Source organism: Myxine glutinosa, chromosome 11, assembly GCF_964187855.1.
Source record: "Myxine glutinosa chromosome 11, kmMyxGlut1.1, whole genome shotgun sequence".
NCBI lineage: Eukaryota > Metazoa > Chordata > Myxini > Myxiniformes > Myxinidae > Myxine > Myxine glutinosa.
In genome coordinates, this window is record NC_136271.1 from 121,940,539 (window position 1) to 121,967,972 (window position 27,434).

At 46.1% G+C, this 27,434-nt stretch overlaps 2 protein-coding genes across 5 annotated transcripts in view; one reads left to right on the forward strand and one right to left on the reverse strand.

Annotated features, from left to right (window-relative positions):
- Nucleotides 1-192: 192 nt before the first annotated feature.
- Nucleotides 193-17,361, forward strand: TYMS (thymidylate synthetase). Of its 4 annotated transcripts, none has more exons than XR_010986388.2 (9): nt 193-403; nt 5,135-5,208; nt 8,830-9,004; nt 10,312-10,413; nt 13,119-13,294; nt 15,858-15,929; nt 16,046-16,184; nt 16,580-16,647; nt 16,819-17,099. XR_010986388.2 is itself a non-coding variant. In XM_068131140.2 (9 exons), exons 1-7 carry the CDS (start codon nt 244-246, stop codon nt 16,181-16,183), a joined length of 897 nt encoding a protein of 298 aa, XP_067987241.2. In that variant the 5' UTR covers nt 193-243; the 3' UTR covers nt 16,184; nt 16,624-16,647; nt 16,819-17,361. The 4 variants fall into 4 exon arrangements, 3 of the variants coding, with proteins under 3 accessions (XP_067987241.2, XP_067987242.2, XP_067987239.2); XM_068131140.2 differs by having other exon boundaries at nt 16,624-16,647; nt 16,819-17,361; XM_068131141.2 differs by having other exon boundaries at nt 16,580-17,361.
- Nucleotides 17,362-20,749: 3,388 nt separating this feature from the next.
- The window catches only part of MIB1 (MIB E3 ubiquitin protein ligase 1), a 172,240-nt gene continuing 165,555 nt past the window's right edge, over nt 20,750-27,434 (reverse strand). The window contains exons 17-21 of the mRNA XM_068131137.2: nt 27,153-27,345; nt 26,545-26,623; nt 26,142-26,252; nt 22,853-22,956; nt 20,750-22,222 (exon numbers count right to left, since the gene is read on the reverse strand). Coding sequence (XP_067987238.2) covers nt 22,082-22,222; nt 22,853-22,956; nt 26,142-26,252; nt 26,545-26,623; nt 27,153-27,345 — 628 coding nt within the window. The 3' untranslated portion in view covers nt 20,750-22,081. The remainder of the gene's footprint in view (nt 22,223-22,852; nt 22,957-26,141; nt 26,253-26,544; nt 26,624-27,152; nt 27,346-27,434) is intronic.

Here is a 27,434-nt window from a genome sequence, read left to right on the forward strand (position 1 = left end):
GAAAATTTAAATTCTCACAGAATCGTGATGTACAGTATCCTAAATAATCCATTTAATGTAGTTTGAAGCTGTTTATAGTAGTGTGTGGTAAATTGTTATCTTCATAGTTTTAACATAAATAAAGTACTGAAATGAACACGGACATCCCCCATGGCAGAGGAACCGTTAGCAACAAACAACAACCACAGCATCACGTGATAAGTGGGAGGGGTTGGGAAAACCGCGGGATTTGTTGATTCAGCCATGTTGGCTGGATATCCCGGCCCGGGAGATGCTGGAGCGGGGGAGAAGCAGTACCTTGACTTAGTTCGGCGCATCATGCTTGAAGGCAAACGCAAGACAGACCGGACAGGGACCGGAACTTTGTCCATGTTCGGGGTGCAGACGCGGTACAGCCTCCGGGGTAAGCGGGGTCCGTGGTGTGGTGACAGTTTCCACGGCGACGCGTGTGGTACTTATAATACCGTGTTGGGATTACTTGATCACGTCAATACCTCCTTTCCTACCTCCTGCTCTTCCACAGCCCCTCGTCGTTTCATCATAACCTCTCTCTCCCATTGCCCGATTCCTGGGGACCACCAAGGTATAATAGATCAACTAGATCAACTTGGCACTTGACCAACCACGTATAAATATAATAGATCAACTTGGCACATTTGTCTGATATGTCTTCGTCTCTGGACATTGTGATTGTACAGTGATTGGGACTCGTTTCTTAACATTATTTTCTCCCTATCTCCATCATCTCCTCCTTTGCTCATCTCATCATCTCCGTTCATCTCGACATCCTTCTCTCCATAACCTCCTCCATCTCCTCATCTCATCTCCATCCACTCATCTCATCTCCTCCATCCACTCATCTCATCTCCTCCATCCCCTCATCCCATCTTCTCCATCCCCTTATCTCATCTCCTCCATCCCCTCATCTCATCTCCATCCCCTCATCTCATCTCCATCCCCTCATCTCATCTTCTCCATCCCCTTATCTCATCTTCTCCATCCCCTTATCTCATCTTCTCCATCCCCTTATCTCATCTTCTCCATCCCCTCATCTCATCTCCTCCATCCCCTCATCTCATCTCCTCCATCCCCTCATCTCATCTCCTCCATCCCCTTATCTCATCTTCTCCATCCCCTTATCTCATCTCCTCCATCCCCTCATCTCATCTCCTCCATCCACTCATCTCCATCATCTCATCTCCATCTACTCATCTCCATCCCCTCAGCTCATCTCCATCCACTCATCTCATCTCCATCCACTCATCTCATCTCCATCTGCTCATCTCATCTCCTCCATCCCCTCATCTCATCTCCATCCCCTCATCTCATCTCCATCTGCTTATCTCCTCCATCCACTCATCTCATCTCCTCCAACCACTCATCTCATCTCATCCATCCACTCATCTCATCTCATCTCCTCCATCCCCTCATCTCATATCCTCCATCCCCTCATCTCATCTCCATCCGCTCATCTCATCGCCTCCATCTGCCCATCTCATCGCCTCCATCTGCCCATCCCATCTCCATCCGCCCATCTCATCTCATCTTACCTCCTCTATCTCATCTCCTCCATCCACTCATCTCATCTCCATCCGCTCATTTCATATCCTCCATCTGCCCATCTCATCTCCTCCATCCCCTCACCTCATCTCCTGCATCCCCTCATCTCATTTTCTCCATCCACTCATCTCATCTCCATCTGCTCATCTCATCTCCTCCATCTGCTCATCTCATCTCCATCCACTCATCTCATCTCCCCCATCCCCTCGTTTCATCTCCTCCATCCCCTCATTTCATCTCCTCCATCCCCATCCGCTCATCTCATCTCCTCCATCCCTTCATCTCATCTCATCTCCTCCATCCCCTCATCTCATCTCCTCCATCCCCTCATCTCATATCCTCCATCCCCTCATCTCATCTCCTCCATCCACTCATCTCATATCCTCCATCCCCTCATCTCATCTCCTCCATCCACTCATCTCATCTCCTCCATCCACTCATCTCATTTCCTCCATCCACTCATCCTCTCCATCCACTCATCTCCATCTGCTCATCTCATCTCAATCTGCTCATCTCCCCCATCTCTACATTTTTCTCTCCCTATCTCCATCATCTCCTCCATCCCCTCATCTCATCTCCTCCATCCTATCATCTCATCTCTATCCGCTCATCTCATCTCCTCCATCTGCTCATCTCATCTCCATCCGCTCATCTCATCTCCATCTGCTCATCTCATCTCCTCCATCCCCTCATCTCATCCATTCATCTCATCTCCTCCATCTACCCATCTCATCTCCTCCATACCCTCATCTCATCTCCTCCATCTGCTCATCTCACCTCCTCCATCTCATTGCCTCCATCCGCTCATCTCATCCATCCGCTCATCTCATCTCCTCCATCCGCTCATCTCATCTCCTCCATCCACTCATCTCATCTCCTCCATCCACTCATCTCATCTCCTCCATCCACTCATCTCATCTCCTCCATCCGCTTATCTCCTCTTCCACTCATCTCCTACATCTCAACATCATTTTCTCCCTAACTCTATCAGATAATCCTTGCAGGCCTCGCCATTCTGTCCATCCCAAGTACAATGAGTAGTGCGGTGAGCCAAATGGCAGTAAGTAGCTTGCATTTCCCTTCTTGAAAATGAACATCACTAATACGAACCTGTGGTCTCTTCGTGAAACTCACGAACCCTATCTAACGGTCTTCAGATGTACCAGAGGTCTGAACTCGCAGCTCTCTCACCATCCACAATAACTCGGTGGCGCTTGGCAAGTTGGTTTCTCAAGATGTCTTGTTCATCCTCTGCTCTTATTCCAGGTCATTCTCCAAAGTCTACCTGAATTCTGGGAAATCACTATGAATGGTGCCAACATGGATCCTCAACTACAGATCGTTCCGCTTTCTCCCCCATCTTAATCAAAGTAATGCCATTGACCAAAGATGGACCTTCCAAGACAATCTGGGTGGGAGGCAGGAAGTGTCTTGTCTTTTTGTGGTTTATTTATCTTAATCTCTATACTTGCCAGAGCCATTGTAGATTCTAGGCTCACTTGTAATGTGCATTCCACACCTGCACATGGTGTGTGCCCAACTCAGATCCACACCCGCACAAGGCATGCACCCAGCTCAGATCCACACCTGCAAAAGGCGTGCATCAGGCTCAGATCCGCACACGGTGTGCACCTGGCTGAGATCCACAGCCGCACACGGCGTGCATCAGGCTCAGATACACACCTGCACACGGCGTGCATCCGGCTCAGATCCACACACGGCGTGCATCCGGCTCAGATCCACACACGGCATGCATTCGGTTCAGATCCACACCCACACACAGCGTGCACCCGGATCAGATCCACACACAGCGTGCATTCGGCTCAGATGCACACCAGCACACGGCATGCACCAAACTCAGACCCACACCCGCACACAGCGTGCACTCAGCTCAGATACACACGTGCACACAGCGTGCACCCGGCTCAGATACACACCCGCACAAGGCGTGCACCCGGATCAGATCCAAACACAGCGTGCATTCGGCTCAGATCCACACCCGCACACCCACACACAGCATGCACCCAGCTCAGATACACACCTGCACACGGCGTGCACCCGGCTCAGATCCACACACGGCATGCATCCGGTTCAGATCCACACCCACACACAGCGTGCACCCGGATCAGATCCACACACAGCGTGCACCCGGATCAGATCCACACACAGCGTGCATTCGGCTCAGATCCACACCGGCACATGGCATGCACCAAACTCAGACCCACACCCACACACAGCATGCACCCAGCTCAGATACACACCTGCACACGGCGTGCACCCGGCTCAGATACACACCCGCACAAGGCGTGCACCTGGATCAGATCCAAACACAGCGTGCATTCGGCTCAGATCCACACCGGCACACGGCATGCACCCAGCTCAGACCTACACCCACACACAGTGTTCACTCAGCTCAGATACACACCTGCACATGGCGTGCACCCGGCTCAGATACACACCCACACATGGCGTGCATCTGGCTCAGATCCGCACACGGCATGCATCCAGCTCAGATCCACACCCGCACATGGCATGCATCTGGCTCAGATCCGCACACAGCGAGCACCCGGATCAGATCCGCACACAGCGTGCATTCGGCTCAGATCCACACCCGCACATGGCATGCATCTGGCTCAGATCCGCACACAGCGTGCATTCGGCTCAGATCCACACCCGCACATGGCATGCATCTGGCTCAGATCCGCACACAGCGTGCATTCGGCTCAGATCCACACCCGCACATGGCATGCATCTGGCTCAGATCCGCACACAGCGTGCATTCGGCTCAGATCCACACCCGCACATGGCATGCATCTGGCTCAGATCCGCACACAGCGTGCATTCGGCTCAGATCCACACCCGCACATGGCATGCATCTGGCTCAGATCCGCACCCGCACATGGCATGCATCTGGCTCAGATCCGCACACAGCGTGCACTTGGCTCAGGTCCGAACACGGTATGCACTGTGAGAAGCATATGTCTCGTTTGCTTATGAGTAAACTGTGTTCTTTTGGGTCTTGTGTTTGTGCAATATACTTAGAATGCACTTGATGCGTTAACGTCACAAAACTACGTTTGGTATTTTTGAGGAAAATCATAAAAAATAATTGCCAGAGAAATGGTCTGGAAATTGAAGGATAGACCTTGCAGTGAGGGTACACCTCAAGGGTTTGCCCAAAAACTGGGGTGGTTTTGGTTTGGGGTGCCTTTCATTGAACAGACCTCAAGACTCCTATTTTATTTAACTGTGATCCATCGATTTGGGTTGTCAGGAATGGATGGATGCCTTTATTGTCATACAAGGTCGGGCCTTGTGAGATCACTGCACCTTTTCTGACGGTGCTTTTCGTACGGTCCTGGCATGCCGCTGTACTCTCCAAGCCATCGGCCAATGGCATCCGAAGAGCCCTCCGAGACTGTACAATAACGGGTTCTCTTCTTCACGAGAAAATCCATTACATCACTTTTCATGTGGTAAATGTTGTGCTGGAATGATCAATGTTTTGTAGTGTTGCGTAGACCATAATGGTACGACCAAAAGTATTTAAATTCCGAATTTTGGGTATTTTCAGAACAGTTTCCTCTGCTTACGACAAAGCGGATGTTTTGGAAGGGAGTTGTGGAGGAATTGTTGTGGTTCATCAAGGTGCGTTTTTACTCTTTCTACTCGATCAGTTAATACTTGTGCTCAGTTAATACATCAATACGGTCAATTGTGTGCGTCTCCCAGCCCCTTCCCACGCCTCCTCCCCCCAAGCCCTCTCCCTCCCACACATCTCCCTGCTCTTAAATGTTGTGTGCTCTCAAGTGTTTGTGTGCTTCCCCTTCTCTTGTCTTCCGCTCCCTCTTTTCATATATTTTGTTTGTCTGGTTGATTTGTTTGTGAAGGAAATGTTAGCTCTTTCACGAGCCTCGATTCAGTATACAAAAAACCAAAAAAATATATATATATACAGTATATATATATACAAATAAATAAATAAATAAAAATAAAAGTGTTGGTGGTGGTGGTGGTGGTGGTGGTGGTGGTGCACTGCATACTCGAGTATGTGGAACGTACATGCGTTCTAATTTGATGCCCTAGTGCTAGTCTTATCCGCTCCATACACCAAGGGCCGAATTTACGAAAGGCGTTTACGAGTTAGACGCATGTGGAATTGCTAATCTTGTGAAGAACACCCGTTCAAAGTTAGTCGCCAAATGCCGAAGAGTGATGATCTAATGTGGATAAAAACCTAATCACAAGTGTTTAAAAAATAGTTGTGATTAGGTTGCTTTTTTTCTTCGACGTGCATCGAGGATCTTCGAGGATAGATGCAATCCCCTGGCGAAGTATGACGACATTAAATTTGTCATGTTTTAGACTCTCGAAGGAATCATTTTGTTGGCTGCTGAATCTAGTGTGCCATGACCTGGATCAAGCTATGGTGAGTTGCAATGCGCTGAATCCCCTCCAGCAATAATTGTCCGTGGTGCTGCGATTCGATGCAAGTGCATGAGTTTCATAGACTAGTTGTTTGGACATGCACAACTAAACAGCTGTTTATCTCCCTTCATAAATTGCTATTCAGACGGGCTTAACCCTGCGTGTACAGTGCAAGTTATTTTGTTTGCGTCTAAGGGTTAGGTGTGTGTTAGCAAGATGCTCACCTTTCGTAAATTCTGCCCCTGCTGCTTGGAGATTCCTGATGTTTTGTTTTATATTTCATGGTGTGCTTTGTTTTTTTGTTTTTTTTTTCAAATGATTTTATTGAAATAAAAACAAGTGAAGGAAGAGACAGCAAGCAGACAATCCTTTTGGGATTACCTTTAGGATCCCCTTGTAAAAAGCTCGAGGCATCGGGTTCCTGCATCTCGCCTTACGACCTTTTGTGCCTCCACCCCCGAAGGTGGCCAGACGCATTATGTTTTCGGGTTGTCCGTCCTTCCGTCCGTACGGGCTAAACCTCGTTTTTCTCAGCAACCACATGTCTGATTGAGACAAAACTTTCAGGGTAGGAGTGACACCCTCTATCATGCAGAATGTTTTTTTTATGATAATTGTGACCTCATAGGTCACGTGGTATGGCAGCCATCTTGGATTAAACGCAAATAATAATAAATATATTTCTCAGAAACCGCTAAATGGAAAAATTTGAAACTTGGCACATTGTCAAGTACTCCCAATGTGGAACAAAAGCTTGATAGTGATGACATCATAGGTGAAGTGGTATAGCAGCCACAAATGTTTTAATCGAATGCCTTATCCTAAAAATCTAAAATTGCATGCACATAATCTCTGACGCATTTGTATTGGAATATTAAATTTATGACATCATAGGTCACATGTTTTGGCAGGCATATTGGATTGAATGAATGAAAATGAATGAATGATCGTTTTAAGGCCATTTTTCCCCGCTAGAGCGGGGGTTAGCCTTGCGGGCCCCATGACAATCATGGTTCCCTTTTTGAGGCAATGTTTTTATGCTGCTGGCGAAATTTTACAAATGTCATCGAACACCATTGCTGCATATAGTTTGAAAATGATGACATCGTAGGTCATGGGGTTTGGCAGCCATCTTGGATAGAAAAACGAACCTTATCCGATCAACATAAAACGTCACAAACATGATCCCGTCCCCTTACATATGCGGAGTGTACATTTTTGATGTCATATGTCATGTGGTTTGGCAGCCATATTAGCTTGAAGGCCGATATTTTTTTTTAAAAACGTCCCTTCTCTGAAAACGCTTCACCGATCAATGTGAAACCTCTCCTGTGGTAAAAATGTGATACTTCAAAACAGCTGAAGGGATTCAAACCAAACTTGTTTATTTTTAGGACAGTGAACTAGGGCATCTACCCATTGCCATGGGCAGGGACGAAGCGGAGGCATATTGACGACACAGTCGCATTGCTCTAGTTTTTTTGTGTGCTGAGTCGAGCAGATTATGTGCTTTTTGTGTGCAGATTATGTGCTGAGTCGAGGCTCGTATAAGAACTAACGCATAAAAGTTATAATAAAGAGTAATATTGCAAAATATATGCCTATGTTCAAATCCACCAATGATTTACCAATCATGCCAGATCCAGCAAGACTAGAGGAAGGTAATGGTACAGTATGGAAGAAACGAAGAAACAAAATACCATCAAAGTTTTCGACTGATGTTCCACACCTCTAAGCAAGAAAAAGAATGTCCATTGCTGAAAACCCCCCTGTGGAAAGCTGTTGTAGAACGCAAAGAACGAGAATGTCCAAAACTATCTCAATGTTTCTTTTTTTATGTGAGAAAGAGGCCTCAGCCTCTGAATTGAGATATGGCATGACTATGCACCTCGATAGATTGAATGAATGTGCCCGGAATCTCAATGATGGAACACTTCTGGCATTACTAAGTGGTGGAGATGTGCTGCAGGAGCTGAATTATCATCCTGCTTGTTTGGGAGGACTGTATCTCTCTCTCTCTCTCTCTCTCTCTCTCTCTCTCACTCACTCACACGCACACACACACACACACACACACACACACACACACACACACACACACACACACACACACAATGAGCAGTCATCAAAGCTCGTCTGGGGGAGAAGTGTATCCACTGGTATTTTCTGTCTTACACAAATCCAATTAAAACCCTTTTGTATGCTCTGTCAAATACCCTTTTACCTGTGACGTGTCGCAGGTCTACTAGAGCTCCACGTGGTTGTTGTTGGGGTTATTGTTGGGGTCGATTTTTGAAATGAGCACCTATTGGTCGGACAGCTGCCGGACCCCACCCACATTTGTCGCTTGACTCCACCTACAATGACACATAGACAAAATCATATGGCCACCATCTTGGTTTTCTGGTGGGCCGAAGACATCAGGCTTGTATCCCTCTGCTGATTATACACTGCCCGGGTTTGTTGCATGAGATTTCCATTGGTTTTGGTTGGGTCGCGTGTTGATTGGAAAGGGAGGGGGTCTTCAAGTATTACGTAATATCTTGGTGGGTGTGAAACCAGACCCAGCTGTCTGTCCGACTCATAATTGATATTGAAACAAACCATGAAGACCCTCAAAGATGAATTGTATAATACCTTTAACAGCAAGGATGAGGGAGTTGAGTAGACAGAAGAGGTGAAATATATATATAATTTTTTTTTTTGTGTGTCGCAGGTTAATTGTGACCACAGTTCGGTCATTCTTGTTATTCTACGGTTTAGTGCATTTGTATTTGTATAATTCCCCAATATTGAGAAAGAAGGAAATGTGTTGAGCTCGTTGCTTTTCTTGACAAGCAGGGATCCACCAATGCCAAGGAGCTCTCCGCTAAAGGAGTGCATATCTGGGATGCAAACGGCTCCCGTGAGTTTCTCGACCATTCAGGTTTCCCCGATCGAGAAGAGGGTGACCTCGGCCCCGTGTACGGCTTCCAGTGGCGTCATTTTGGGGCCGAATACAGGGGAATGCATGAAGGTACCACATGCCGCACTTGGATATTTCACACCCCCTCCCTGTCCCGATTCTTCACCACGTGCCACAAAAGTATAGACCAGCGTTTGATTTATTTGTGTGATGACAAAGCATCTCTGTGTGTGACCGGCAGTAAAACTGTCCGTGAATGTTGGCCGCAGGTATTTTGTACTCAAAATGTAAGTGCTCCTCAAATCCGAGCGAACAAATGAGAGAATTTTGCTTCCTCTGGAGGGAGGGAGATCTAGGATTGGTTCCCACTGAGCTTTCCGCTTGCCATGTATCATCTGATGCCAAGCCTTGCGTTTAAATATACAACATAACATCCTCGATGATATTGGAACGTAAAATGACAATCACCATGGAGTTTCCATGTAATCAGGAGCATCTGGTGACATTACTTGTTTGTAAAACGAGGTATTCCACTGTGGTTTGTCCATGGCTGGGAAGCTTTCCTGCTGGAGGGGAGTGTGTCTCCGTTCCACACCGCGAGCTTCCCTAGTTGTTTCGGAGCAGAGTGAGCGATAATCTCCCTGTCAGGCAATTTATTCTGCCGAGTGTTCCCTTTGACGATACATTTGCCGTTAATCTGCCATGAGATGTTTAAGGTTATCGGCAGACAGGGCCCATGATGAGGTGGAGGGTGGAAACTGCCGTATTGCAACTGTGTGGAGTGTACCTTAATTTTTCATCTGGGGCCACGATAGGAGAAATGTTCTTCCTCTGTGTTCTTGATGTAAGAATGAGGTTCGATCTGTTCATGTCATGTTCTTAAACTAGTTACGAGGCTCATCAGAAAGGTCGGGCTTAACCACAAACTTGTCATATAACATTTGTTTGCCTGCTGTATATGATTTGGTGCTTAAAAATTAACACACTTCAGACTTTTGGGGTTATGAGATGCCTCTGAGATGGTCTCGCCCGTTCTTTTGTTTTGATACTGAAGGTCCAATGAACACCCAATGAACACTGCAGTCCCGTTTATTTTTGCTTGGTCCAAAAACCGCTGTATAGCAAAGCATGCACTGTGCCCTCCGTCAGCCATCCAATCACCCTTACAGCTAGTGTTGCCCAGTATTACATCACTGACTGTATATGTGTACTTCAAATTCAGAAGGTGGTGAGATAGTGGTGTAGGGTAAATCTGGGAGCGATGTAGCACTACATGATAAATATGCAAATGCATGTTGGAATTTATTTGTTTATGTTCTTATTCTGTGATCTTGTCCTGGTGTTCTCAACATCTGTGTTTGCCAAGACTGTTTTTTCCCCCCCAAGAGTAATGGTAGTGATTGATCATGGATGTGCAGACTACTTGGGACAGGGAGTGGACCAGTTGCAGCAGGTGATCGACACCATAAAAAACAGACCTGATGATCGTCGCATCATCATGTGCGCTTGGAACCCAAAAGGTGTCGTGGTGTTGCACGTTTGGTGTTGCGCGCCTGATGTTGTGTGCCTGGTGTTGCGGGTTTGGTGTTGCACGTGTGTGCGTCTGGTGTTCCGTGCGTGCATGCACGCATGTCTTATGTTGTGTGAGCGCTTCTGGTGTTGTGCGCGACATTACTTTATTAAATTTTTAATTGCCAAACAGAGGGTGTTTGCTTTGCATGTCATGAGTTGTGGCCTTTCATTTTGTTTGATCCCAAAATGTACACCAATGTCCCCTAAGAAGAGCATGAACACACCGTACACAGCCCTCTTCCCATATCCCGCCCCACCCCCCTCCCCAATTGGAGGGCCTCTTCCTGAAGCTGCGCAAATCAAGTGTTGAATTGAGGAGTGTGCCCATGTATGTTGAATTAAGCGTGCCCATGTATGTTGAATTATGCGTGCTCATGAGTGTGCCATTGTATATGTTGAATTAAGCGTACCCATGAGGAGCGTGCCCATGTATATTGTCGTGTGACTACCACGTGGTGAACACCGCATGTTGCCTCAGATGACCAAACGAGCTTAACATTGAGGCGTTCAATTCAATATGACGGTATTCGTTATACGCGCGGGGAAGGAGTGCGGGAGAAGCCGTAAGCGCTTACCTTCACGGAGCCCACCGGCAGTCTTCACACCTGGATAAATCAACTCGAACAACACAGGTTTAAAATGTACAAAAATAAACAGATTTAATGAAAGGAATTCCGGTAACAAAGAAAATGCAGATAAACTAAATTCCTAATTGGAGCGCTCCCACACACAGACTCGAATACAAACAAAGGATAAAATAACTGAAAAAAATACGTGTTCTTTTGTGGCACTTATCTCAAATTGGCTCGTGTATCTCGTTAGGAATCGTCTAAGATCGTCTGATGCCTTGGCAGGAAACGCATGTTCTTTGGCGTACAGCGCGTGGGCGGGAAAAAACAGGCCTCCGTGCACAGTTCGCTCTTCCAGCCACGCTTATTTCGTCGTCCTCGCGGGGAAACCGCAGCTCTCGGTCCACGGCTCTTTCTCCTCATGACCACTAGCAAGATGTCCTCCTCACGACCACTAGTAAGATCTCTGAACACGGCCGTTCGCGATGAATCCTCTTTGTGCAAGAGTGCAAAATGCGACCGTTCACCACGTTCCAAAACAAGAAGGGCGAGAGGATGTCAATGCTGAGAGAGCCAAAATGCAACCGTTCGCCAACAAAGTCCAGAACGAGAAGAAATGAGAAGCTGCCGGCACACGACCGTCCACCACCAGACCCAAAATGTCCGACGTTCCAAGCATTTTGTACGCACGGCTTTGACGTCATCCGTGCCTGCTTAACCAATTCCCTAGTCATTTTTTACCAGTTCTCTGTGCCAATCAAATCCCGGCCAATCACTGCTCTTCAGGGCGTGGCTCATGGCCCTGCCTGTCCTGTGTGCTCACCAAGTCGGTGTTATCCACGGTAATGCTTAATTGCTGGTTTCCGGTTGGTTTTTTTAATTGGTGTGTTTAATGGGCGATTTCTGGCTAGGTGTCTAGTGCGGTGCAATAAGGAACAGAGGAATAAATTAGGGGCAATTATAGACAGGGAATTAATTACCCATAATCCCTCGCTAATTAACAAGCCCAACCCCTCTGATAGGGACGAAGATACAAGCTTACCCGACATCCGGTCTTCACAAATTCCCTACTTATGATACATCGAGGTTTCTCCTTCTTCATGACAGTCGGAGCACACTAATCTATACACTCCACTTGGACTAAGGTATTCCTACCCCCCACAAACGTAACAATATGTTGAATTAAGCGTACCCATGAGGAGCATGCCCATGTACATGTTGAATATGAAGAGAACATGTTGAATTAAGGCATTAAGCCATCTGTCCTGCCTGCAGTCAAAAATTTTATTGTAAATCACACTGCCAGCTTGGTGAGATTTGCTATAGCAGATGAGTCAATTATTTGAGTTAGATGTGCTTAAGATTACATTATAAATAACAGGCAATAAAACTTTTTACAAGGAAAATAAAGGTGGGACAGTTAATAAATGTGATGCCCATTAAGCTCTGTTTACCTCCAATTAATTTTACCAAGTAACTGCGTCATGTCGCTTTTGACATCGATGCACTTATACGTGACATCTCTTCAGTGTCTTGTTGATTCGTTAAACACTGTCTACTTTTCATGAATCCATGCGGACGTCCCGATCTTACAAAACCTTGTGAGATGCTGTCTCCGTCTGCTTCCCCACTAATGAAGTTTAATTAGCTACCGGTAATTATATCCCGATTACGTCTTGCAGTCTTCTCCTACCTTTGCTGTCCTAAGGCAATCTCTGGTACTGCACTACTCCTACTACTACTACTCTTTCTCTCTCTCTCCTTTCATTGTTATTTGGGTGCAAGCTATGCAGTCCTATGGTTTGACTCAAAGTCCCTCATTGTTCCCAACCTCCACTAATAACAAGAACATCCTAAAACCACTCGCTCACCCTTTGGTCTAGTGAAGAGAGTTGATCATGGCATGATTCCTGCCCGTTCCCTACAAATTAACTCGGTAGGAGGTTATGATATACCATCAATGAACGATGATTTTTTTAATACCATGATGACACATTAATAAATACTGATGGATACTTTACAACACCATTGGCCAATTTCCCTGCTTGTCGGGTGTTACGTTAAATTGCCCATGTTGTTTGCAGACTTGCCGATCATGGCACTGCCTCCCTGTCACGCCTTGTGCCAGTTTTACGTGGCAGACGGGGAGCTGTCCTGCCAAATGTATCAGCGCTCTGCAGACATGGGCCTCGGAGTGCCATTTAACATCGCCAGCTACGCGCTGCTCACCTGCATGATTGCTCATGTCACCGGGCTGCAGGTAGGTCTCCAGTGTTTTGCCATTCCTTTGATGAGTCAAACCTTGAGAGGTGTGTGTGTGTGTGTGTGTGTGTGTGTGTGTGTGTGTGTGTGTGTGTGTGTGTGTGTGCGCGCGCGTGTCAAAAGCAGACACTTGGGGGCATTTCTCTTAGCGAGAAAAAGCCAAAGAGTCAAAATATGACCACAGGGACCAAATTGAGATGTTTACATGGATAAGAGTAACTTCTCGAGATTATTATGCACCAAACCATTTTTCCAAGAAACAACAGAAAAGTTGTGAAATTCGACGAAGAATCTAAGATGTCATTCTCAAAATGTGCTCAGAAAGTCACGATTCCTCGGTCAAAAAGACACGAAGATCGCGAAATTACATCGTAATTCGAAGATCCCTGACATACATGTTTGGTATGAATGAAAAGCTCGACGTGTGCACATTCTTTGTGCGTGTGAACTGTATTGTGAACTTTGAACCTAATTATCTCCATTGTTTAAACAAAAATATAATTGTCATTAAAATACCATAACTTCGTTAATTTTCATCCAATTAACAAAATGTATATATCAAATGAAAGAGAAAAGCATGGGGGAGTCGGATGATATAAAAATCTCAATTTTGATTTTTGCCAGACCCAGTCACACATATATTATACCAGCAGAAGTACCCGGCGTTGCCGGGCAGGGCAGGGGGGGGGGGGGGGGGGAAGGGGAGGTGAGGGAGGTAAGGGGAGAGGGAGGGGAGGTAAGGGGAGAGGGAGGGCATGGGGGGGAGGAGGGGGGAAGGGGATGGAAGGGGGAGAGGGGGGCAAGGGGGTTCATCACCTTTTCGTTCAATATATGCTGGTGAATGTGGCGTTCATCCCGTTTCTGTTAAGTATGATGCCGATCAGGAAGAAGAAGAAGCCGTACTACCAACTTCGTACACTTCCGGAATTGTTTGATTTATGTGTTCAAATGTCTGGTGATTGTTTTGTATTTATTTATGCGAATGTGTACTTGTATATAATTGGCATTAATTAAAAAAGGCTTCGGCACTATCGAGCGATTTTTTTTTTTTTTACGATATTTTTTTTATTAACGATCTTTTTTCTTTTCTTTTTTTCATATATATATATATATATTTCATATCGGGTACGCAGCACCCTTAACCCCACTTCCCCTCATATATATATATATATGTTTTTGGCCTAAAACACTCCCAGCCACTCACTGATGAACCTCTGCAAGTTTGACGAAGATCTGTTCAGCCAACTCTGAGAAAAATCGGGACACACACAGGCAACTCGTGTTTATATATATATATATATATATACACACACACACGCTGGAAACATAGTCCTCGTGGATTAAAATGGCGGTGTGCCTTCACTCTTAAGAAAAAAAAAAAAGGTTACGAGGCGTCAATTGTAAGTGCTGTTAAGGCATCTGGAATATGTGTACCCGGTCTCAAAGAAGCAAGTGGAATATATCCCAAATTCTAAACTCTTCCTGGAGTTAAACTCAATTGCATTGAAATTATAACCTCTGGTGATCGCCGTTTATCATTTTAGTTGCAAAACAGTACAGAGCAAAATGCGTCACCAACTAATAGTTCATTTGTTTCACTTTGATTTCTGTAATTGTGTATTGGGTAAAGAAGTCTTCAATCAATTTCACTCCTTCGGAGACTCCGATGCATCTCCTTCAATTCATTTTTCCAGGGGCTCCATACACCCCTTCAACGATTGGGGACGCCTCTTCGTGGGGGTGGTACCGCCTCCCCCTACTCCCCCCTTCCCTCGCCAACACAAGTCAGGGGCCAAATCCCATTCTTCCCCGCTGTCCGAATGTCAGGGCAGCGCGGTCGTGGTCAGTGGGCCGATCGGTCCCCATGGACCAGCCCTGTCCCTTTTGTCTCTTTTTCTCTCTAACTCTGTCATGGCCCTGACTTTGCGAAGGTATGGGGGTACGCCATCTTGGATGTGGGGGATCTCTGGGTCACTCCTGGGAGATCGATCGGCCGTCTCCGTGCTGCGGGCTTATTCGAGACGACTGTCCGGAATTGTACAACAACAATACCAATAACAACAACTCATTCCTCTCCGCACCCCCTCAACCAAACTGCTGCTGCTGCAGCGACGAATACCCGCCCTCCAGAGTTACCAAACACACCTATTAAAAAAGAAGAAGAAAAGAAAAAAGAAAAAGAAGAATCACCGTGCTTTGGAAAAGGTTCCTATTGATGCAAACAAAACATTTCTTAAATTCTTTTTTTATCTCCAATGATTTGGTTTTCATCGTTTCGCATGAATCTTTATGTCCTGAGAACGCAGGTGAGTTTCCAATCCTGTTGTACTCTTACTGTAAACCTCTGTTCCTTTGATCGTTGTTTGAAGAAAGTTTCCATCTTGTGCTGCAGGAAATAAAAATAATAATTCTGCTTCTTCTGCACTTAGTAATTTTAGCCATTTTCATTGTATTAGATTCGAGTTCGTTTTTTAAAAAGAACCTTTGACCCTTAACCCCACTTCCCCTCACCCAGCCCTCCACATGGGAATACTACTGATGATTTATTTATTTATTTCCAGCCTGGTGACTTCGTACACACAATAGGAGACGCACACGTTTACATGAATCACGTCGAGCCACTCAAAGTGCAGGTAAGTTTATGGGTTTAAAGTTGCACCTTTAATGCACGAGGTAACTACAAGGTACACGTGATTGAAGCAATATGTGCGACACACTATCCGTAACAACATCGATGTCTATTCTGCAGCTCGATCGTGAGCCACGACCTTTTCCACGGCTGGAGATCGCCCGGACGGTGCAAAGCATTGAGGATTTTTGTGCCGAGGATTTTAACCTCGTCAACTACGACCCCTACCCTGCAATCAAGATGCAAATGGCGCTTTGAGGTGATTCCACCGCAACGGCATTGTGTTCGGGACACCGTTTCCTTTTTAAAGTTTGTTGCGTTGTCCAAGAGCCATTGAAGATACTTTGTGGAATCTTTTTCCATGGATTGCAAATACTGATTCATACAAATAAAATTAAATAGATTTGCACATTGTGTGAAGGGTCATGTGTCGATAGTTTATCGTATCCCTTCACTGACTGTCCAAAACAATGAAGCTTTGCTTTCCTGGTTGAGAGGATGGGGACTGGGTGGGGGGAGGAGGGAGGATGAGAGAGAGAGAGAGAGACAGAGACAGACAGACAGAGAATGAAGGTGGTGGGGAGAGAGGGGTTTGTGTTAGTTCTTATCCTCCTTCTATCCACCCTCTCCACTCCAACAATCCTCCTGACCCAGTTGTTCTCGCAGACCTGCAACCTCTGTTGTTTTCTCTCCGCCAGTGTCATCGTCTCCAGACTGAAAAGGTAGGCCGGCATTACACAAGACACCAGAACTTTCACTTTCAATTTCCTTGATATTTTTCTGTCTGCCATCAATCCCTGCACCCTCACATTTGCACACACCTGTACCCTCCTCCACACCTGTTCCTCCGACCTACCATCCCTGGTCACTGTGCCCTCCTCCCATTCTCCCAGATACTGAAAACCTATTTACCAGTATAATCTCCTTCCCCTCCAACCCAACATTCATTTATTTTCTCTGCTGCTCGACCCACATCACCTCAATCTTCTCCATACTCATCTTCAGTTCATGAGTGACGTTTTACGCCTTTAAAAGCCATGTTTTATTTTCGAGCATTTTCAAAACTACCAAGGCTGATAAAGATGCCAGAATACATCGCTTTCTGGCTCGTTTCTGAAGGTATTGATGTGGTATTAATTTTGAATAAATCTGTCGGGCAGGTATGGCACCATTTTACCCTGATGTTATTTGTGTGGTCCAAAGAGATGACCCAAATTAATCTGTGGGACAGGTATACCGCCATGTTACCTGATGTTATTTGTGTGGTCCAATTAGATGACATTCATAAGGTGACATGTGAGGGACAATGGACAGTACGGGTGATTATTTAGAACTTTGAACCCATCTCCACTCGAATCATCATGGTCAAGTTTTCTGTGTGAGGACGAGCATTCTCCTGCAGTAAAGTCACACCCTGAGACGGTGTACCACCCGTTGTTTGCATATTGCTCATCTCATTTCATTGAATACCAAATCGGTGGCGATGGTTTATCCATGTTGAAGACATTCTGTACAAATTCAAGTTTCAAATCCCAGAACGCTCACACGAGGAACATCAGGCGCGCAACACCAGGCGCGCAACACCAGGCACGCAACACCAGGCGCGCAACACCAGGCGCGCAATACCAGGCGCGCAACATCAAGCGCGTAACACCAGGCACGCAACATCGGGCACGCAGCACCAAACCCGCAAAACCAGGCGCGCAACACCTGATGCACAACACCAGGTGCGCAACACCAGGCGCGTAACATCGGGTACGCAGCACCAAAACCCGCAACACCAGGCACGCAACACCTGACACACAACACCAAACCCGCAGCACCAGGCGTGCAACACCAGGCGCACGTTTTGGTTGAAGGTTGAATCTTGAATTGTTTTTCTGGAGGGCATCGAGTACGTCTCCACTCCATATTGGCCTACTTTGACAGTGGCGTGAAATGACGGGCCCAGGTCTCAGGATGTGATCAATAATTGATCTCCCTGTATGTGGGAGTATTCCAAGAGCTCCTTTGCAATGGCCACACAAATTGGATTTGATAAAACGTGAGGTCCTTTGGGTCCCTATCTTGCAACAACCGTCAATGCCATGCTTCCAAATCAAACTAAGTCGGCCACTTAAAAAATACGCAGAATGCTTTGACCGGCGATATCACTTCCTATATTACTAGCTTTAGGTTGACAATATGTTTCCTCAAAATTTCATGATTTAACTATTATTTGGACATGTCCTCCAGCGTCGAAGCGTCGTGGTACAATTTCTGGGATTGCGACGGATATGGCCAAGGATCATCGAGAAGGGGTCCTAATGACAGCAAATGAAATGTCTCGTTACAAAGCAATATATAAAATTCCACATCGGTCAACTGCATCCAGTCCATTATATCCATCACCCATGTTCTCCTCTGCCTCCCTCTCCTACGTTTTACATGGATCTTCACCTCCAAAAAATGTCTCCGTCTCCCATCTGCTCTAATGATGTAACCGAAGTATTGCATCTTTCTCTCTTTGATGTCTTGCACTCATGTTCTCTTTACAGCCATTTCCAGCATTTCCTCATTAGTCTTACCTGTCTGTGTAGGATATGTGGGAAATCCTCATATATGTCCACATCTCAAATGCATTCAGCTTATCAATAGTCTCTGTATGATATTGTAGACGGATTGTGGGGTATGTGGATGGATTCGGCCGAAATTTGGAGGACAGGTTGGGTGTGTGACAAGGACGAATTGATTCGATTTTGTTGAAGATCTGAATCCAGATACGAGATTTAAAAAATTTCTGAAGTGATTCTTCACCATTGATTGATATGGCAAAAAACGATATGTATCATAATACAGTATTTCAAAAAGTTATGGACGGATTATGACAAAACAGAGGATGAGTTGGTTTGGTGACAAAAAGCGATTCGATTTTGGTTCAGGTCCGAATCCAGATCCGGCCCATCAGTGGGATACAAAACGTAAACTGTTCTGCCTGGCGAAGGTGTGCGCTCTACCGAGTACCATTCTAGTTGTCCATCTCTCCACAGCATACAATAAAGATGACAAAATGTAGCATCTCAACATTATTTTCCTAAAATTGAGGTTCAGCTTGATTGATGTTAGAACGACCGTCATTCTAACAAAGCTGGTCTTGGATATCTCGGATCTCCGCATCTCACTAACATATCGACTATCGTCTGTGATAATCCGCCCCAGGTATGGGAACCGTTTCACTTGTTCCAGGACTCGTCCATCTACTTAATTTTTCACTTGCGGGTTTCGGTCTCTCATCACCATTGTCTTGGTCTTCTTCACATTCATTCTTAATCCATATTCCTCACTCCTTACTTTCACTTTATTTTTAATTTCCTGCCATGCCTCTTCTGACTGCAATTAATGCAGAGTTATCTACATATCTCGAGTTGTTAATGTTCAATCCACCAATGTTGTCACCTGGTAGATCTTCTATGTCTCTGAAGATACACTACATGGCCAAAAGTATGTGGACACCCCTTCTAATTAGTGGATTTGGCTGTTTGAGCCACACCCATTGCTGACAGGTATATATAATCAAGCACACAGCCATGCAATCTCCCTAGACAAACATTGGCAGTACAATGGGCCCTACTGAAGAGCTCAATGACTTTCAGCGTGGCATCGTCATAGGATGCCACCTTTACAACAAGTCAGTTCGTCAAATTTCTGCCCTGCTAGAGCTGCCTCGGTCAACTGTAAGTGCTGTTATTGTGAAGGGGAAACGTCTAGGAGCAACAACAGCTCAGCCGTGAAGTGGTAGGTCACTCAAGCTCACAGAACAGGACCGCCAGTGCTGAAGCACGTAGTGCGTAAAAATCGTCTGTCCTCGGTTGCAACATCACTACCGAGTTCCAAACTGCGTCCAGAAGCAACGTCGCACAACAACTGTTTGTCGGGAGCTTCATGAACTGGGTTTCCATGGCCGAGCAGCCGCACACAAGCCTAAGATCACCATGCGCAATGCGAAGCGCCGGCTGGAGTGGTGTAAAGCTCACCACCATTGGACTCTGGAGCAGTGGAAACGTGTTCTCTGGAGTGATGAATCATGCTTCACCATTTGGCAGTCCGAGGGATGAATCTGGGTTTGGCAGATGCCATGAGAATGTGGCCTGCGCAAATGCATAGTGCCAACTGTAAAGTTTGGTGGAGGAGGAATAATGGTCTGGGGCTGTTTTTCATGGTTCGGGTTTGGCCCCTTAGTTCCAGTGAAGGGAAATCTTAATGCAACAGCATACAATGACATTATAGACGATTGTGTGCTTCCAATTTTGTTGAAACAGTTTGGGGAAGGCCCTTTCCTGTTTCAGAATGACAATGCCTCCTTGCACAAAGCGAAGTCCATACAGAAATGGTTTGTCGAGATCGGTGTGGAAGAACTTGACTGGCCTGCACAGAGCCCTGACCTCAACCCCATCGAACATTCTTGGAATTAATTGGAACACCGACTTTGAGCCAGGCCTAATCGCCCAACATCGGTGCCCAACCTCACTAATGCTCGTGGCTGAATGGAAGCAAATCCCCACAGCAATGTTCCAACATCTAGTGGAAAGCCTTCCCAGAAGAGTGGAGGCTGTTTTAGCAGCAAAGGGGGGACCGACTCCATATTAATGCCCATGATTTTGGAATGAGATGTTCGACGAGCACATACGGGTGTGATGTTCGGGTGTCCACATACTTTTGGCCATGTAGTGTAGCTTCAGTGTCCAGATTGAACAGTTTGAGGGCATAGGACTTCCTTGGTGCACTCCTCTTTTGATTGGTAAGCTGTCTGGAAAACTGTTATAAAGTCTCAACACTGCTGATCGATTACAGTACATGTTCTGAATTATCCTTTAATCATACACTTTTGCACTTCCAAGTATTCTCCAATTACTATTCTCAGTTTAAAGATGCTCTCTTTCATTTCTTTATTTGGTCTAAATGCTGATTGGCTATCTTAAGTCCTGATTCTATCCCAACATGGTTTAACCCTAACAGCTTGGTTCAACATCTATCCGATGGACGGCGCACACACACACTGATGAATCACCCTGCCTGTGAAACACCGGGATGACAGTTTCTAGCTGGGTCGGGATTCGAACCCCAGCTACACGGCTTAAGAGGCGGGTGTGCGTTCTTCAAAGTCCTTTGTTGCACACACAAATGCCATAAAAAAAAAAAAAACAGATGGGTTATGAAAAGTTGCACATGCATAATGGCCAAACAACAGTCCCTACAATGTGGTATCAGCCATTAATGGCTCAATTCTAGTGAAAGGGTAAATAAAGAAAAATAACAGCCACATGCAGTAATTGATACGTAAGCACTTTAAATCAAGGTTAGTGTTACAAATAGGTGAGAATCTTCAGTTACAAGGTTGATAAAGTTTCTCCGAAGCAAGTAAACAGGCATGTCCAAGAGAAACACTTTATCTACATCACTAATATATGCATTTACATAACATATATCAAAGTACTACAGAGGTCCACCTTCATTTCAACCCCACACTCCCCACTCCGACACAATTTCAAACCGCACCCAATCCAACATTTAAAAACCGCACCCATGCCACGCAAGGAGGTCTTAACCTGGACGCGCAATGCGCCGTGTATCTCTATTAACGCGAGTGAAGCCAATTTGAAGTGCTCCAGTGGCCATCTTGGCATGCCGATAATTCTGACGACGTAGATTCAAGTTTCATTCCTGAAATCTTTGCTTTCGTCAATTCTACTGCGATTTTGTGTGCTTTTCCGCGGAAAAATCACAATGCCTCAGTGTGCAGCATTCGGTTGCACAAGCGCCTCTGGCAAGGGTTCAAAACCTTCTTTCCATCAGTGTGTTTGATGAAAAATGTCGGCAATGATGCATCATCAGGGCCGCACTAACAATGGTGCCTGAGGAGCACAGGCCGGGGGCCCTTAATCCTGGGAAAGTTAACTCCCCCACCACATCCTCCTGGGGTAGGTTCCATTACCAATCAGTTTGCTATTTCAAACCGCACCCACTCCACCATCATTTCCAACCCAACCCAATTCACCACTCCCACCTGTTTAAATCCTAAAGTGTTAATAGCAGAAATGCAGCCAGGCAGGGCAAAGTCCAAAATGTGCTTCAAAGTTCCCATCATGCACACCGTTTTAGAGAGTACGTTCCACGTTCTCAGTACAGCAGCACACGCCGCTCAATAGACTTGCGGCAAATCGGGCACTCGCTCATGCGATCTCCACACAGCTGGCATGTGCCGTGTCCACAAAGGAAGATCATGTTTTTCAGCCGGTCCAAACAGACCGGGCACATCGTCTGTGGGGTGGTGCAGGGATGGCGCAATGCAAAAACAAGGTGATTACTTCGATGGGGGCTGCAACTCCAGGAAGTAACTCACGCCACAATATTCACAAAAGGCGTTCGATGCAAAGGCTAATATTGTAGGTTAATGTGATGTTTATGTTTTCATTTTGAAACTTGTCCTGTCCTTTTTCTGATCTTGATGCATCTATGATCGGACGTGCCTTTTACTTACCCCTTAAGCTCTGCTGCACATCATGGCAGCATGAGGATCAAAAGTACTTTGATTATACTGCATTGGGAGTAAGAATGCTGTGCTGCATAACGAGTGCACATGTGACTGATTAAATTCTGTGTTGTCGTTGCATCAATGCCGGGGTGTGGCTTTGCCTCTGATCCAGTGAAATTTGGAACGTAGCCAGGATACCAGCGTATAATGAAAGCATCTTATGCATCAATTAAACCGTTGGGTTGCTTAATGGATGTGGCCTCATTCATCTGTACATTCTTTCTTCAAATAAATCCATTTCCAAACTCCTCCCCACCCTTGTCCGTCCCTCCTCCCCCCCAAATAGCAATCACCGCAAAAAGAATTTTCACAACTTTTTAAATCTCCATAAAAATGCCAGACAACCCACTACATACTTGCTCCTTTATGTCTTGAAGCTGCTGCTGCAGCTTCTGGATGTCTGCGTTCATGTTGGTGTTGTCTTTGTCCCGCTGCAGTGGCTGCATGCTCCCCATGTGACCTGTGGGTTGGACAATACAATCCAGCATGTGTTGTGGGGCTCGGGCCTAGTGAGAAACAGATTCAAACTAGAATGACAGTCGGATTCGGTCCTGAACCAAAATCTAATCGGCTTGGTCTTGGCACACTCCCGTGTCAGCCCAGAACCTCTCCGAATGGCGGATTCACAACCTCGGCCGCAGAATACACATCGGTAAAAGATTACCTACATCATTGAATCCACAACCTCAGTTGCATCCAAATGGTCAGTCAACCCATCAGTGCTACACATATGACACACACACACACACACACACACACACACACACACACACACACACACACACACACACACACACACACACTCTGTTCCACCTTCTGAAACCCACATATGGAGATAAAGACCAACGACATACACATTAAAGAAAAGAAGGCATTGCCAATTGAGCTGTCAGGCCTCAGTGATTTTGGCCTAAACAACACAGAAATCAAGAAAATGACAAAATACCAAGATCTCAAAAATGAAGTGAAAAGGTCCTGGAAGCTGAAGAGTGCCAAAATTGTACCAATGATTTATTGGAGCAACGAATAAAAATGAATGAATGATCGTTTTAAGGCCATTTTTCCCTGCTAGAGCGGGGGTTAGCCTTGCGGGCCCCATGACAATCATGGTTCCCTTTTTGAGGCAATGTTTTTATGGCTGGATGCCCTTCCTGACGCCAACCCTTGGTCACGCTCTTACGATGCGCAGGGATACGGTGTACCTATTCTAAATCGGGGTACACACCGGGATCATTCATCCCATCAAGCTGGTACTCAATTAGCCGACCTCGGAAGGATGACAGGCTGAGTCAATCCCCCTGACGTTAATTCAGTGATCGACCGGGATTCGAACCCAGGATCCTAGGATCCCAAGCCGGCACCCTAACCGCTACGCCAACACCAGGAGCAACGGGAACAATAAAAAAGAAACTTCGAGATTTCAAAAACCATCCCTGGGAACATTACGACGAGCAAACTGCAATCGACGGCTGTCAGAGGCTCGGTGAAGATCTTCAAAGGAGCCCTCAGAACAAAACTTTGAGAATAAGAAAACTTCACAAACTGGTCCATCAATCATGATCCCTTACTGAAACGGAGGTGGATACTTTGAGGCCTGAGAGGACTCCGTTCCACCTTCTGAAACCCACATATGTTGATAACAACCAACGACAGACACACACACAAGGCATGTTGGTCTAGCAATGCAGACAGGTCTAAGGCCCCGCTGATTTCATTGGTTGTCCTCCAGCCCAACTCCCTCATCTCCATAAAAATGCCAGACAACCCACTACGTACCACATACGAGCTTGGCCTATCCCAAATATGCTGGCTATGTGAGTTCTTCCACGACCTGGTTACACTCACAATCCAGGCTGACTGCACACATCATTTGTTACCTCCGCCACCAAAGGTGGATGTTACCTCTGCCATCACTGCTGTCTGTCCGACTGTGTACAGAATATCTCAAAATATTATAGATAGATTCGGACGAAACTGGGTGGACAGGTTGGGTGTGTGACAAGGAAGAAATGGTTAGATTTTGTTGAAGATCCGAATCCGGACACGATAATTGTAATTCTTCACCATCGAGAAATAGGGCCAAAAACGAAATATAGCAGGATATTTCAAGAAGTTGTGGACAAGTTATGACAAACTAGGTGGATGGGTTGGGTGGGTGACAATAACAAGCTGATTCGATTTTGGTTCAGGTCCGGATCCAGATCTGGCCTATCATTGGGATACAAAATGTAAACTCTTCAGCCTGGCGGAGATATGTGCTCTACCGAGTGCTGTTCTAGGTATCCCATCCCACGCACAGCGGAAGACGGGGATTTGCAATCACTTGTGTGTGTGTCTGTCGACCTTTTTTTTAACCATTTGAACTTTTGTCATCAAATTTTCAGCAAAGTTTGTTATGAAAATAAATATGGAGAAGACAAATTAATAATTTTGTCAAAAGGTCAGTCATCTAAAATGGCCAATTTTCATCCAATTGATGTGGAATTTTAAGAATTTGCATATTAGGTCACTGAATTGGTTCACCAATCAAACGCTAGGAGATGACTGCTTTTTAAGGGCAAAGGTCAAGACCGCATAAAATTGTCAATTTTCATTTTGTATTTTCTTTAACGGTTTTCGTCATGTTTAGCATACGGAAGAAGAAGAAGAAGAAGACTATGTCTGAATGCAAAGCGGACGCGGACGGGCTTTGCATTTGCAGATGCTTTCTAGTTCCTTTTTTTTCTGTTTGTGGAACTGCCTTTCTGAAGATATTCAATCCCAACCGGGAAGCAAATTGGCAGTGCACAACTACCTTGTGTTATCCATATCACTACCCAATACAGGGGCGGATCCAGGAATTTAAAGACGGGGGTGCATTAACCTTTCACGCTGAGGCGCGGGGGGGGGGGTCTCGGGGTCATCCCCAGGAATTTTTAAAAAATTGATCGTCAGAAACGGCATTTCGTGCGTTCTTGGAAGTTTCTGCAGTTCCTTGTGTTCTTCCCTGGTCCAACAGTTCAGTAGATTCGCACCGCCTGCACCCTCATCCTGGATCGAAGGGGAGGGGGGGGGGGGTGCGCACGCCCTGAACCCCCCCCCTGGATCCGCCCCTGCAATATCTTTTCTATCTTCATTAGCCCTACCTAACCCCACCTGCAGGTTTCTGTTTCCTCCCCTTCTCTCTCTTTTGCTGTTTATCCATTCCCTTGCTTAATGTGTTGAACCGTTTTCCAGCCGACAGTTTATTACCTTTTTGCTATTCCTTTCCTTTCTCTTTCACAAGTCTACAATATGTATCAAAAACAATCATCACATGTACATAGGTATTCATGGAAACTTGTGTTGAGAAAAGATAGACGGAGCCTGGGAGGAACCACCTTTGGAGGCCATTTCCCCCCGCAGGGCAGGGGTTGGCCTTTTTTGGGCATCTTGGTCCCCTTTTTGAAGCAGTTTTATGGCCGGATGCCCTTCCTGCCGCCAACTCTGTTAGTCACCTCTTGCGACACACAGGGAATTACCAGTGAGCTGGTACTCAATTTGCCGACGTCGGAAGGATGACAGGCTGAGTCAACCCCCCTGGTGTTAATTCAGCGATCAGACGGAGCCTGGGCAGGCCGGCGAACACCCCTGTGGACCTTTCGCAATGACATGAACATTACTAACCGTACGGATCCTCGTCGAGACTGTCCTTCATCCTGCAGCACGTGGAGAACGAGACGCGCTGCTCGACCGTCGTTCGACACTGCACACACCTCTTCATCAAGCTGGCACAATCTGTCAAGGGTAACAGAGGCCCTGAAGCTTCATTGGTGAACGAACACAAAGTGGAATTGATTTTGCTTTGACGTTTGTTCCGAATCTGCAGTTGTCGAGATAAAGTTAAACTTTGCAACCGAGAAAATATATAAAGCAGAGTTGGAAGGTGTGAAGATAATGACAAATGGAACAATCCGAATAGAGAATAACGTCCAGACACCCTCCAGGTTGGAACAAAATGGAGGTGTGTATGTGTGTGTGTGTGAGTGTGTGTGTGTGCGTGTGTGTGTGTAGCTCCGTGATCTCTTACTTTCACAGGCGCACATGTGGCCACATGGTTGAAAAAGGACGGCTGCCCTTTTATCCGAACAAACGACACATTCTTCAATCTGAAGGGCGGAGGACAACAGAGTGGTGGCAGGGGGTATCATAGATGAGGTAACTTTAAAACGTGGCACAATCAATATGATATGCCCGAAAGCTGAGGAAATACGATCGAGGGTTCTGGTGGTTACAAAAAAAAACAACAACAACTCATGTCCACTCTCCAAACCGCCGTCGGCAAAACTGATATGATGGCAGATCAGCACAACAGCAGTGCCATCCGTCCTCTTCGCCATGTCATGGCTTCCCTCCCAATTGTATAACCGCAGCAGGCTCCCCCAAGCCATTCCGCAACATGCATCCTGAACTACACCGAAACGATCCGATCTCCATGTGCGCACGAAGACGTTTGGCCTGAATTGCCATTCACAAAAAGGAATCCGTTCAATTTAAAATGAAAACATCGAGCAGACCACACAGGGCGTAGCTCACCATGTCGACCGAGATAGACCGTCTCAAACACATATTTGAATGAGCAATTTGTGACGCCAAATGGCAGCCGCATGTTGAGCAGAATAATACAAGTTTGCGTACCTTCGTGCGAGACTGCACCGGCTCCTTGCACACAAGACACTTCTTCACACGTGGGGAGCACAAAGAACAGGTGGCCACGTGCCCACACGGACCAAACAGGGTATCCCGTTTAGAGTCGGAGCACACCATGCACTCCTTCAGGGAATCCGACTCGCTCAGTCCTGTAGATGGACTCTTCAGGGTTGCCTGAGGACTGAGATTTTGGAAATTCACAGTAAATTTAAACAACACGTCTCTGTGTCCCTCCCCCCCCCCCCCCCCCTCTCCCTTTGCAGCCACTTC

Excerpts from the sequence above, each read along its gene's own strand:
- TYMS (XM_068131141.2), top strand. The coding sequence starts at position 244 with ATGTTGGCTGGATATCCCGGCCCGGGAGATGCTGGAGCGGGGGAGAAG. Across the intron at positions 10,414-13,118 it reads GTGCGCTTGGAACCCAAAAG|ACTTGCCGATCATGGCACTG; the intron begins GTGTCGTGGTGT and ends TGTTGTTTGCAG. Across the intron at positions 15,930-16,045 it reads TCGAGCCACTCAAAGTGCAG|CTCGATCGTGAGCCACGACC; the intron begins GTAAGTTTATGG and ends TCTATTCTGCAG.